The following is a 13,404-nucleotide window of genomic DNA, read 5'->3' on the forward strand; positions in this document are numbered from 1 at the left end:
GCTGAGCCGGACCGGGCTGAGTCGCACTGGGCTGAGCCGCATCTGGCTGAGCCGGACCGGGCTGAGCCGGACCGGGCTGAGTCGGACTGGGCTGAGTCGGACTGGGCTGAGCCGGATCGGGCTGAGCCGGATCGGGCTGAGCCGGACCGGGCTGAGTCGGACTGGGCTGAGCCGGGCCGGACTGGGCTGATCTGAACCAGACTGGCTGAACTGAGCCGAGCCGAGCTGAGCTGAGCCGGACCGGGCTGAGTCAGACTGGGCTGAGCCGCATCAGGCTGAGCCGATCGGGCTGAGCCGGACCGGGCTGAGCTAAGCCAGGCTTTGCCGTGCCGGGCAGTGTCGTGCAGAGCCGAGCCGAGCCAAGCGGATCTCAGCCGAGCAGAGCCGGGGCAGGATGCTGCGGTACCTGCTGAAGACGCTGCTGCAGATGAACCTGTTCGCCGACTCGCTGGGAGCCGAAGGCTCCAACTCCTCCTCGCTGCTGCTCGGCATCAATCGCTCCATCGCCGCGCTCCACCTGCCCGATCTCGCCCCCGGTAACGGTACGTGGCTCCCGGTCTTTCTGTCCCCCCGTCCCGCAGTTCCTGCTCCTGGTCCAGCCGGGATGCTGGAATTAGCCCGCAGACCCCAGCCCCAGCTGGGACGCCACCAGCACCGACACTGGGTACCCAGCCTGTCCCCTTGTCCCCAAACCGGGACCTGCCCCGTGTCCCAGCTCCGGAACTGACCCAATGTCCCCACACCCGTGTCCCCGTCCTGGGACCAGCTCCCTGTCCCCAGACCAACTCCCGGGAGTGATGTGGTGTCCTTAGATCGTCTCCACGACCCCAAACTGAGACCAGCTCACTCTCAGTCAGGACTGTCCCGGTGTTCCCAAACCAGTCTTGTGTTCCCAAATCCTGAACTGCAAGCAGCTCCCTGTTCCCAAACTGTCCTGTGTTCCTACATCGATTGCCAGACCACGAGCTGGGACAGACACAGCAACCCCAAATTATCCACATGTCCCCATACCAGTCCCCAGACCCCAAAGCAGGGGCAGCCCAGTGTCCTCAAACAGCCTTCATGTCCCCACATCCATCCCCAGTCTCCAAATCAGGACCAGCCCTGTGTCCTAAAGCTGTCCCTGTGTGTCCAAACCAACTCCCAGACACAACTAGAAGAGACTCTATGTCTCCAAACCTGTGTCCCCAAGCCAGTCCTCTGGAGCTGGAACTGATTCCGTGTACCCAAACATTCCTAAACCATCCCAGTGTCCTCCAAACAGCTCTGTGCGCCTTTATCCTCCCCATGACCCCTAACTGGGACAGAGTGGGGGTGAAGGAGGGGTGAGGGAGAGGGTGTCTGCTGAATTTTGTCCTCATTTTGAGCTTCTCCTCTCTTTTTCATTCTGTCCCCGCTCCAGCTGGCCCTGGGTGGCTGGTGAGGGGGTGGGGGTGTTCCCAAAGCTCATGGGACCCCCTGCCCCTGTGTAGCCAGCCGGGCACAGGAAGGGGCCTGCCCTGACCCCCTGCTTGTCCCAATTAGTCACCGGGCCAGCTGCGGCCCCCTCAGTCCCTGCTGTGCCCCCCGGGGGTACCCAGTACCCTGCAGCATCGCTTCTGTCCCCATGGCAGCCACATCCCATCCCCATGGCAACCCCTTGGGCACCCCAAATTGCAGCCCCCTTATGCCCATATCCTGCCCCAGAGTGTGGGGAACAGGGGGAGGGCGTGTGCGAGTGGGAGATGCACGTGTGTGCTGTGTATGTGCATGTGTGTGTGCATTTATGGGCAGTGTGCATGTATGTGTGCATTTATGGGCAGTGTGCATGTGTGCATGCATGTGCATATCTGTACACTGTGCAGGTGTTTGCACATCTGTATTGTCTGCATGTGTGTGCATGTGTGTGTAAGGACACCCCCCACCTGAATGCATGCACCTGTGCAGGTGTGTGTGTGTGCATGCACACCCTGCATGAACTCACACACACGTGAATGCATCTGTGCATCTCAGGGCATGCACCCCCCTGCCTGAATGCACACGTGTGCATGTGTGTGTGTGTAAAAGTGCAAGCACACCTGTGTGGCTGCATGTGTGTGTGTGTGCACCCCTGCATGACTGCCCACACTTGTACATGCACCTACATGTGCAATGCACGTGTGTGTAATGCACATGCATTGGGGCTTTTTAAAACTTAAAATTGTGCATTTTCTGCTGCCCAGAATGACCAGCTCTGCTACAGAAAGTCAGCCCTTGCAGCTGATGGAAAAATCCCTGTTTGGGGAGAATTTAACCTCAACCCCATTTCCTCAGGGATGCCCAGGTGGAAACTGGGTGGAAAAGGTCTTTACTGGGGGCTAAGCTGCTTTATCCCACTGGCCTTGCCTGACACCCTCCCGATCCCATCTTAAGCTGTGCCAAGGGAAATTTAGGTTGGATGTTAGGAAAAAGTTTTTTACTGAAAGAGTGATAAAGTACTGGAATGTTCTGCCTGGGGAGGTGGTGGAATCACCATCCCTGGATGTGTTTAAATAAAGATTGGATGTGGCACTCAGTGCCATGGTCTAGTTGAGGTGGTGTTAGGGCATGGGTTGGACTCGATGATCTTAAAGGTGTCTTCCAGCCTGGTGATTCTGTGGTTCTGTGGCTCTGTGGCTCTGTGATTCTGTGATTCTGTGATTCTGTGGTTCTGTGGCTCTGTGGTTCTGTGATCCTGTGATTCTGTGATTCTGTGGTTCCGTGATTCTGTGGCTCTGTGATTCTGTGATTCTGTGGCTCTGTGGCTCTGTGGCTCTGTGGTTCTGTGGTTCTGTGATTCTGTGGCTCTGTGGTTCTGTGATCCTGTGGTTCTGTGGCTCTGTGGTTCTGTGATCCTGTGGTTTTGTGGTTCTGTGGCTCTGTGGTTCTGTGGTTCTGTGGTTCTGTGGTTCTGTGGTTCTGTGGTTCTGTGATCCTGTGATTCTGTGGTTCTGTGATCCTGTGATTCTGTGATTCTGTGGTTCTGTGATTCTGTGGCTCTGTGGTTCTGTGGTTCTGTGATTCTGTGGTTCTGTGGCTCTGTGGCTCTGCAGCTCTGTGATCCTGTGATCCTGTGATTCTGTGATTCTGTGATTCTGTGATTCTGTGGTTCTGTGATCCTGTGATTCTGTGGTTCTGTGGCTCTGTGGTTCTGTGATTCTGTGATTCTGTGGCTCTGTGGTTCTGTGGCTCTGTGGTTCTGTGATCCTGTGATTCTGTGGTTCTGTGATTCTGTGGTTCTGTGGTTCTGTGGTTCTGTGGTTCTGTGGCTCTGTGGTTCTGTGATCCTGTGATTCTGTGGTTCTGTGGTTCTGTGGTTCTGTGGTTCTGTGGTTCTGTGGCTCTGTGGTTCTGTGATCCTGTGATTGTGTGATCCTGTGATCCTGTGGTGCTGCTCCCTCCCCAGGGCACCCACCCTGGGATACCCTGGGCTGGGACCTGGCCACACTTCATCTCTCACCTCTTGCCTTCCAAGCAAAGCAGGTGTGGAACCAGGAAAGCACCACACAATCCAAGGATGCTCAGCCCCCAGTCCCCATCCCTGCTGATTTTCCTTCAGGATCCCACGGCCAGCTGGAGGACACGGCTCCCCGCATCGTGGAGCACCCCACGGATGTCCTGGTCTCCAAGGGGGAACCGGCCACGCTGAGCTGCAAGGCCGAGGGGCGCCCGGCCCCGGAGGTGGAGTGGTACAAGGACGGGGAGCGGGTGGAGACGGACCGGGAGGATCCCCGCTCGCACCGCACCCTCCTCCCGGGGGGATCCCTCTTCTTCCTCCGGATCCTGCACGGGAGGAGGGGAAAGCCCGACGAGGGGGTTTATGTCTGCGTGGCCAGGAATTACCTGGGCGAGGCCACCAGCCGGAATGCTTCCCTGGAGGTGGCTGGTGAGTCCTGAGAGGGCTGGGAGGATTTGAGGGGGTGGAAATTTGGGGTTCTGGTATCATCCCTGAGCCCAGCCTGCTCCAGTGGCTCCTCCACCGGCTTTCACATTCCCAAGCCTCTGCTGCCAAAGGAAGAGAGGGAAATAAATGAAAATAAGGGGAAAATAGAAATAAGTAAAGTGAAAAGAAATGAAAATAAATTCAAAAAAATGAGAAATATTGAAAATTAATGAAACTAAGTGGAAACAAATTAAAAAAGGAAACAAGTGAAAATAAATGAAAGTAAAAGTGAGGAAGTAAGTGAAAATGAATGTAAATAGCAGAAAAGAAATTAAAACACAGAAAAAAAGATTAAATAAAGTGAAAATAATGGAAAGTAAGTGAAAATCAATGAAAAAATAAAGTAAGTGCAAATTAGTGAAAAGAAATTATGAAAAAAAGTGAAAATAATTGGAAATAAATGAAAAGAAGTGAAAATTACTGAAATGAAAGAAAATGCATGTAAATAACAGAAAATAAATTAAGAAATGGAAAAAAAAGACAAATTAAATAATAAAAGTGAGAATAACTGAAAGTAAGTGAAAATCAATGAAAAAATAAAGTAAGTGCAAATTAGTGAAAAAGAAGTGAAAATTACTGAAATGAGAGAAAATGGATGTAAATAAAAGAAAATAAATTAAGAAATGGAAAAAAGATAAATTAAATAACAAAAGTGAAAATAACTGAAAGTAAGTGAAAATCAATGAAAAAATAAAGTAAGTGCAAATTAGTGAAGAGAAATTATGAAGAAACTGAAAAGAATTGTACATAAAAGAAGTGAAAATTACTGAAAATGAGTGAAAACAAGTGAAAACACGGTAAAAGAAATGAAAAGAAGTGAATTTGAAAAATGGAAATAAATGAGAACAAATGAAATCTAGTCAAATCAAATCAAATCAATGAAGATCAATTCAAATCTGTTAAAGCCAATCCAGAAGCTGCCGCAGGTGCTGTGCCCAGCCCGGGGGTGCGGGGTTGGGGAGCTGAGGCCGCGGTGTCCCCGCAGTGCTGCGGGACGATTTTCGGCAGCCCCCGGGGGATGTGGTGGTGGCCGCGGGAGAACCGGCAGTGCTGGAGTGTGTCCCACCCCGAGGGCACCCCGAGCCCAGCGTCTCGTGGAAGAAAAACGGAGTCCGGGTCAGCGACAAGGACGAGCGCCTGACGGTGAGGGGTGGGGACTCAGAGCTGGGCTGGATGCACGGGAGATGGGGAATGCTGTAGGGATACGGGATGCGATGGGGATGGGGGTGTGATGTGGGTGTGGGTGCAGCGAGGGTGAGGGATTCAGTGAGGATCTGGAATGAGATGGGGATGTAGGATGGGATACGGATATGGGATGCAGCAGAGATTTGGGATGTAATGGAAAGATGGGATGTGATGACAGTGTGGGTGCAATGGGGATGTGAGATGCAATGAGGATACAGGATGTGATGGGGATGCAGAATGCAGTCAGGGTGAGAGATGCAATGAGGATTTGGGATGCAGTGGGATATGAGATGCAACAGAGATGCAATGGTGATGCAGAATATGAGGGGGTGGGGGAGGTGATGTGTGCATGTATGCAATGAGGATTTGGGATGTCAAGGAGATACAGGATGCAATGGGGGGTAGGATGCAGTGGGGATATAGGATGTGGTGAGGATGCAGGATACAGTGTGAATGTGGGATACAGTGTGGATGTGGAATGTGATGGGGATGTGGGATGAGCTCTCCCTCCTGCAGATCCGTGGTGGGAAGCTGATGGTGGCCAGCACTCACAAGAGCGATGCTGGCGTCTATGTCTGCGTGGCCACCAACGTGGTGGGGGAGAGGGACAGCGAGCCGGCCGAGCTGGTCGTCTTTGGTGCGTGGAGATTTAATTTTTGGGGTGTGACACCCAATTTTTGGGGAGGTGGGTGCTCTCCTGGTGAGACTGATGGCCACCCTGCAGAGCGCCCAGCATTTGTCCAGAGGCCCCAGAACCAGGTGGTGCTGGTGGAGGGGACGGCGGTGTTTGCCTGTGAAGCGGTGGGGGATCCGCAGCCGGCGGCACGCTGGCGCAAGGAGGAGGGTGAAATGCCACTGGGAAGGTGAGTAGGGGTGAAGGGGGTGGCTCAGGGCTGCCAAGGCCAGCCAGGGTTCTGTGGTGCAGCTGGGAGGCATCAGCGTGTGCCAGCCTGGTGTGCTTGGAGCACCTGACATCCTCATGGCATCAAGTAATTGCATCCCATAACCCTGGAGCATCCTTCATCCTCAGCACATCCTGCATCCCTATTGCATTCCACATTCCCATTGTGTCACAACCCCATCACATTCCACATCCCCCTTTGCATCTCTAATCCTCATTGCGTCCTGCATCTTCTTTGCATCCCACATTCTTATTGCATCCCAAATCCCAATCACATTCCACATCTCCCTCACCTTTCACATCCCCATCGCATCTTCCATTTTCCTGCAGCCCAGATTTCCACTGTACTCATCACATCCCACATTCCCGTCACATCCTGCATCCTCACTACATCCCAACCCCATGGCACCTCCCTGGTGCCCCAGCACACTGCTGGTGCCAGAGCCTCGCGGGGTTCCCCCCAGGTGGGAGGTGCTGCCAGACAACACCCTGCGGATCAGCCGGCTGCAGGTGGAGGATGAGGGCACCTACACCTGCGTGGCTGATAACAGCGTGGGCAGGTCGGAGGCATCGGGCACCCTCACTGTGCATGGTAAGGGGGACCCTGGGGAGCCCCCTTGGGTGCTGGTGGGGTGCCCAGACAAGCCCTTGTCTCTCCCCACACTGCTGCAGTGCCCCCCCAGCTTGTCATCGGACCCCATGACCAAGCTGTCACCCCTGGCCAGAGTGTGACTTTCCAGTGCCAGAGCAAGGGCAACCCACCACCCGCTGTCTTTTGGCAGAAGGAGGGGAGCCAGGTCTGTCTCCTTCCATCATCCTTGATCCCAGGCCCAATCATAGCCCCATCCTCATTCCAATCCCATCACCATTTCCATTCCATCTTGTCCCCATTATCATCATAATCCCCATTCCAATTCCCACCCCATCCCCATCCCCATCTCATCTCCATCCCAATCTCATCCCATCTCAACCTCACACCAGTACCAATCCTCCTCCCTACCTGTCCTCATCACCATCCCATCAGAGTCCCTATTACATCCCTGTCCCCATTCCTTTCCCATCACAGTCCCCATCATATTTCATCCCTTCCCATCCCCATCCTCATCCCTGTCCCCAATCTCATTCCCACTCCCACCCCTAACCCTCATCTCAACCCCTGCTTCCCATCCTCCCCTTCCTTCATCCCCTCACTAATCCCGCTCCCTCTCAGACCCTGCTGTTCCCGGGCCAGCCCCCAATCCCTTTGGGCCGTGTTTGGGTGAGCTCCAGTGGTGCTTTGACCATCGTCAACGTCCAGCCCAGTGATGGTGGCCACTACCTGTGCCAGGCTATCAGCGTGGCCGGCAGTGTCCTGGCCAGGGCCGGCCTGGAGGTGACAGGGGGTAAGTCCAGGGCCAGTGGAGAGCTGACACAGTCAGTGCATGAGTGACACCCACCCCACCACCCAGAATTTCCCACTTTCCTCCCTGTAGCACCCACTGGACTCCACCCACCGGTGATCAGCCTGCTTCCCGCTAACCAGACAGTGCTGCCAGTGGGGGCCACAGTGCGGCTGCCGTGTGGAGAGGGGGCCCATGACCCCCCAGGCAGCGTGGGGTGGCTGAAGGATGGCAGTGCCCTGGTAGGTGCCCAGCCCCGTGCCAGCCTGCTGGAGAACGGCACCCTGCAGATCACCGGCCTCCGGGTGAGCCGGCCCCGGCAGGGGCACCCGTGGGACACCGCAGGGAGGGAGGGGCGGTGGCTGCGAGGGGTGGAGCAAAGGGAGATGGATGATCATGGTGGTGGTACAAGCAGTGCTGGGGCTCAGGGTGGTGGGTACAAAGCGTGGGGGGTGCTCAGGGTGGGGGGTGCCGAGGTGATGGGTGCTCAGGGTGATGGGGCAGGAGCTCTTCCCCCTGCAGGTGAAAGACTCCGGGCTCTACGAGTGCGTGGCCAGCAGCCCAGCGGGCGAGACACGCTGGGGCATCTCCTTGGAGGTACAAGGTGGGTCATGGAGATGCCACTGCAGCGGGAACACCATGGCACTGGGAACAAAGCCACCCCAGACCTCCATGCATCTCCCTGCAGGTGATGAATCCGACCTCTCCCTGCCTTCCCCTGCACCCGGTCTCCTCCCTGGGCCACCCTCCACCCCTGTGGTCACCAACGTTACCAAAAGCAGTGTCACCCTGAGCTGGAAAGGGAGCAAGGACAGTGGTGCCACCGATGTCACCTCTTACATAGTGGAGGCTTTCAGGTATCACACAAGCCTCTTCTCTGGCTGCAGGGATGATGTGGTGGCCTGATAGCACCCTGTCACGAGTCACCCCTGTCCCCTGGCAGCCAGGCAGCGGGTGGCCCGTGGCAGACAGTGGCAGCCGATGTGGAGGGTGAGAGCCACACAGTGACCGGCCTTGTCCCTGACACTGTCTACCTGTTCTTGGTGCGGGCGGTCAATGCCTACGGGCTCAGTGACCCCAGCGGCATCTCAGAGCCTGTGCGCACCCAAGGTGAGACCCAGCAGTGACATCAGTGGAGGTGCCCACAAACCCCCCACCCTTGGGTCCATCTCCACTTGGTGACACCAATGGAGGTGCCTGTGCACCCAAAATCTTTGGGTCCATCCTTGCCCCGTGATGCCAATGGAGTTTCCCATGGACCTGCCATGGGTATGTGCTGTCACCATGGCTCCTTCACTTGGTGACACCAGTGGAGATATGCATGGACCCTCCACCCTCTCATGTTTCCAGCAGATGCCAATCCCATGCAGCAAGGGCTGGATCCTGAGCAGGTGCAGCAGGAGCTGGCACAAGTGGCTGTGCACCTGAAGGAACCTGTGGTGCTGCCACTGGGCACCGTCCACCTCTCCTGGACCGTGAGTGCTGAGCCTCCCTACTGGTACAGGGCTCTCGGTGTTGATCATCCCCCATCCCACCCTTCCCTCGGGTCCTCAGGTGGAGCACCAGGCACCGTTCCTTCAGGGCTACCGGGTGCTGTACCGGCAGCGCGGCGGGCGCTGGGAGGAGGCACGGATGGTGTGGGCACCGGGGGAGCGGGGGGCCCTGCTCACCGAGCTGCTCCGGGGCCAGGACTACGAGGTTAAGGTTCGACCCTATTTTCAACACCTCCATGGTCCTGACAGTGCTGTGCGAGCTTTGCGCACCCCCGAAGCGGGTGAGTGTAGGGATGGAGGGGATGGTGTGGGTCCCTGGGGACAGCCTGGCGGTGATACCCCATGTGTCCTCCACCGGCAGCCCCCAGTGCCCCGCCACGAGCTGTCAGTGTGGCTGGGAATGGTACCAGTGTCCGCATCTCGTGGCAGCCACCTCCTCTGGCAGAGCAGAATGGTGTCATCCGTGATTACCGGGTAAGTGTGGACAGCAGCAGGGACGTGGCAGGTCCACTCTGTCCACTCATGACACCATGCCATGGTGTCCTTATGGGTGTTCCCCATCTTTTCCTCCTGGTCCCCACCAGATTTGGTGCTTGGGCAATGAGAGCCGCTTCCACATCAACCAGAGCGTGGAGGGGACGGTGCTGGCGACAGTGCTGCAGGGACTCGTCCCTGGTGTCCCTTACCGTGCTGAAGTTGCCGCTGCCACCAGTGCTGGTGTGGGCACCCGCAGTGCCCCTGTCCCCATCCACATCGGTGAGTTCCTCATTGTCACAAGTTCCTCCCATGGGTGGGGCAGGGTGGGGTCACCCTGCAGTGCTGGGGATGGCTCCTTGGCACCTCGCCCGTGTGTCCCTCTCTCCCGTGTCACTTGCAGCCCCCCTGGTGGAGCGAGATGCGAGGCCAGCGGGCGGGAGCAGCTTGGCTGAGCATTTAGCAGAGGTAGCCAGGCAGCCAGCCTTCATTGCCGGCGTTGGTGGTGCTTGCTGGGTCATTCTCGCTGCCTTTGCTGCTTGGCTCTACAGCCGCCGCCGGAGGAAGAAGGAGCTCAGCCACTTCACCGGTACAGGAGGGTGCTACCCCTGGGACCCCTCACCCCTCACCCCTCTCCCATAAGCCACCCACTGTCCTTCTCTTTACAGCATCCTTTGCCTACACACCCACCGGTAAGCCCCTAAGTGCTGCGGGGTCCCAGTACGGCCTCTCGCTGCCCTCACCCCCATCTCTTTCCACAGTTGCCTTCCCGGCTCCAGTGCGCAGCAACCCCAGGTAACCCCCCCGGCATCCCCTGCCCTCCCCAGGAGCCCCAGGGCTGCCCACCAGCATTCCTTCACCCCATCCTCTTGCAGGGCAGCTGCCAGTGGTGGTTACCCGTGGCTGGTGGATGCGTGGCGTGGCGGCAGCACAGCCAGTGCTGCCGGTTGTTTGGGGGCCACTGAAAGATACTACAATGGTGAGGGGTCAGCATGGGGCTGGGTGGCTCTGATTGAGGGGATCATGATCAGCCCTGATGATGCTCCCCACCCTCTGCAGATGCCGGCATCACTCGGTACATCGCTCAGACGGAGCAGTTCGGAGCGGGGGCTGGCGAGGGGCCGGTTTACAGCACCATCGACGTTGACAGTGAGGAGCTCTGCACATTCCCCCGTCCCTTCTCACAGTATGGGACCCCCTACCCTGGGGGGAGTTCCCAGCCAATGGATGCTGCAGCCTCCCAGGTGCCCCGTGGCCGGGCTGAGCACGGTAGGGTGGTCGGATGGGTGGGGGCACACATGGGTGCTCGTGGTGCGGTGCCCTCCCCACAGCCCCCCCAGCATCCCTCCTTGGCACAGGGACCAAAGCAAAGCTGGGGCAAGCAGTGAAACCACCGGTGGTGAGCTGGACAGAGCTGCTGCCCCCACCACCCTCAGCCAGTGAGCTCAGCCAGTGCGCCCAGGAGGAGGAGAAGGAGGAGGAAGAGGAGGATGAAGAGGAAGATGCAGCTGGAGGGTGAGTATGGGGGCTTGGGGGCTGGGCATGCTGCCCCCAGCACCTACCCTGTGGTCTCCACCCTGCAGGTTGGGGATGGAGGTGTGGTACCGTGGTGAGGACATGCCCTGTGCCACTGCTGCATCCTCACCCACCACCTCGTCCGGCTGCCGTTCCACCGCCACGCTGACACCATCGCCTCGCACCACGGAGGACATCCCTCGCCTCCGCGACTTCGATAGCTCCCTCCTGTCCTGGTAGGAGATGGGCCTTGCTTGGTATGGCCGTGCCATTGGGGTCTGGATGTCCCATTGGGGTCCAGATGTCCCATCAAGGTCCAGATGTCCCACCATGGCCTGGGCGTTCCATCGTGATTCAGCCATGTTGTCACTACCCAGCCCTGCCATGCCATCATGATCCAACTGTGTCATTAGGGTCCAGGTGTCTCATTGGGGTCCAGGTGTTCTTTTGGGGTCAAGAGGCCTCACCACGGTCCAGATGTTCCATCACAACTCAGCCATTTTGTCACTATTTGGCTCTGCCGTGCTGTCATGGTCCAGATGTGTCACCTGTGCTGTCACAGTCCAGCCATGCCACTGAGGTCCAGATATGTCATCTGAGGTCCAGGTGTCCCACTGAGGTCTGGATGTCGTGCCCAGTCATGCTTTCATGATCCAGTTCCACTGTTCCACCATAGTCTGGCCTTGCCACTGGACTCTGGACCAGGCTCTGGATGTCCCACCATGGCCTGGCCCATCACAACCCAGCCACGCTATCGTGATCTGGTCCTGCTGTGCCACCACGGTCTGACCATACCATTGGGGTCTGGATGTCCTACCATGGTCCAGGCATCTCTTTATGATCCATCCATGGTGTCACCATGCACCCCTGCTCTCCAGCTGTGCTCTGGCCATGCTGTCATGACACATCCATGACGTTGTGGGCTGACTGGGGCATTGCAATACAGCTGCATGAGACAGGTGAGCCACCATCACACAGCTGTGCTGTCGTGATCCAGCTCTGCCACGATCCACCTGTGCCATCACAATGCTGGCATGTCACTGCACTCCAGCTGTGCAGCTGCAGCCAAGCTCTGTGGCTGCAATCCAGCTGTGCTATGACCCAGCTGTGCAGCTGCAGCCAAGCTCTGTGGCTGCAATCCAGCTGTGCTATGACCCAGCTGTGCAGCTGCAGCCAAGCTCTGTGGCTGCAATCCCGCTGTGCTATGACCCAGCTGTGCAGCTGCAGCCAAGCTCTGTGGCTGCAATCCAGCTGTGCTATGACCCAGCTGTGCAGCTGCAATCAAGCTGCACGGTTGCAATTCAGTTGTGCCATGATCTTAGCCATGTGGATTTAGCTGTACAGCTGCAATCTGCCAGTGTGCCTGCAATCCAGATGTGTGGTGATCCAGCTGTGCTGCTGCAATCCAGATGTGTGGCTGTAATCCAGCCGAGCAGCCCCTATCCAGCTGTGCTCCAGATGTGCCATTGCAGGCCAGCCATACTATCACAACCTTCTCAGGCCTGTGGTCCTCCACCCTAGCTGTACCATCCAGCTCCCCTTTGCCACCCCAGCTATGTGGCTGTGATCCAGCTGTGGCACTTCAGCCCACCTACATCAGTGCCATCCAGCTGTGACAATAGCCCATGGCTTCTTCCTGCTCTGCACAGCTCTAGAGGACTTGTGCCGGCACTGTGGTGGCCACTGAGCCCCCATCCCACTCCCCCCACCCTGCCTTCACTCCACACCCCTCTTTGCCAGGAGACACCCCCCCGGCGTCAGCACCCCCCCACAGGCACCCAGCCCCTCGGTGACTCCGGATGCCAGCGAGGGCCACCCACCCCGAGCCCGCTGCCCTCCTGGCACAGGTGAGCCCCGAGGGGCCAGTTTGGGTGCGTGGGAGCCTCAATGGCTGCTGGGGGAGCTGACGCTGCCATCCCCGCCTCCCCAGGGAAAACCCGCGGGGTGATCTCCAAAAGTCGCCTGAAGCCCAAATGCAGCCGCTACCGCCGGGAAAAGCAGATGGGAGGTGAGTGGGAGGGCAAAAATAGGGAGTTCAGGGGGCTCAGGGGAGCTCAGCCCTCTCCACCCTCTCTGCCGCAGAGCTGCCGCCGCCGCCGCTGCCGCCGCCCGGCGAGAGCCCCGGCCCCGCTGCGGAGCTGGAGCCGAGCGGGGCTGAGCGCAGGGTCCCGGCCCGCCCGGCCCGCGGGGGTAAGGCAGAGCCACCGGCTGCGCCACAAAACGGCTGCGGGTGTCACTGCCGAGCCCCAACCTTGTCCCCTCCCCTGCAGATGAGGTCATCCCCTACAGCAAAGCCTCCTGCGTGCCCCGCGGGCAGGTGTCCGGCAGCTGCTCCACCACGGGCAGCGTCTCGTCCCGCGGCTCCAGCAGCTCCCGCGGCCACGGCTCGGGGCGCAGCCGGACCCCCGGGGACCGCGGCGAGGGCACCGGCCACTGCCGCCGCCCGGGGGCCCCGATTCCCTGCCCGCCGCAGGAAAAGCGATAAAAGGGAGGGCGAGTCGGTGACAGAGCTGGGGA

At 58.0% G+C, this 13,404-nt stretch overlaps 1 protein-coding gene across 1 annotated transcript; it reads left to right on the forward strand.

Moving 5' to 3' along the window:
* Positions 1-394: 394 nt before the first annotated feature.
* ROBO3 (roundabout guidance receptor 3) lies at positions 395-13,372 on the forward strand. The gene is made up of 26 exons (XM_058856845.1): positions 395-542; positions 3,557-3,883; positions 4,926-5,083; positions 5,642-5,762; positions 5,850-5,988; positions 6,491-6,618; positions 6,699-6,823; positions 7,237-7,408; positions 7,499-7,710; positions 7,928-8,009; positions 8,094-8,262; positions 8,349-8,515; positions 8,756-8,880; positions 8,960-9,179; positions 9,260-9,372; positions 9,483-9,654; positions 9,776-9,961; positions 10,041-10,167; positions 10,260-10,351; positions 10,432-10,649; positions 10,745-10,887; positions 10,956-11,123; positions 12,628-12,734; positions 12,818-12,895; positions 12,970-13,077; positions 13,158-13,372. Exons 1-26 carry the CDS (start codon positions 395-397, stop codon positions 13,370-13,372), a joined length of 4,020 nt encoding a protein of 1,339 aa, XP_058712828.1.
* Positions 13,373-13,404: the final 32 nt, after the last annotated feature.

This window comes from Poecile atricapillus, chromosome 25 (assembly GCF_030490865.1).
Source record: "Poecile atricapillus isolate bPoeAtr1 chromosome 25, bPoeAtr1.hap1, whole genome shotgun sequence".
NCBI classification, from domain to species: Eukaryota; Metazoa; Chordata; class Aves; order Passeriformes; family Paridae; genus Poecile; species Poecile atricapillus.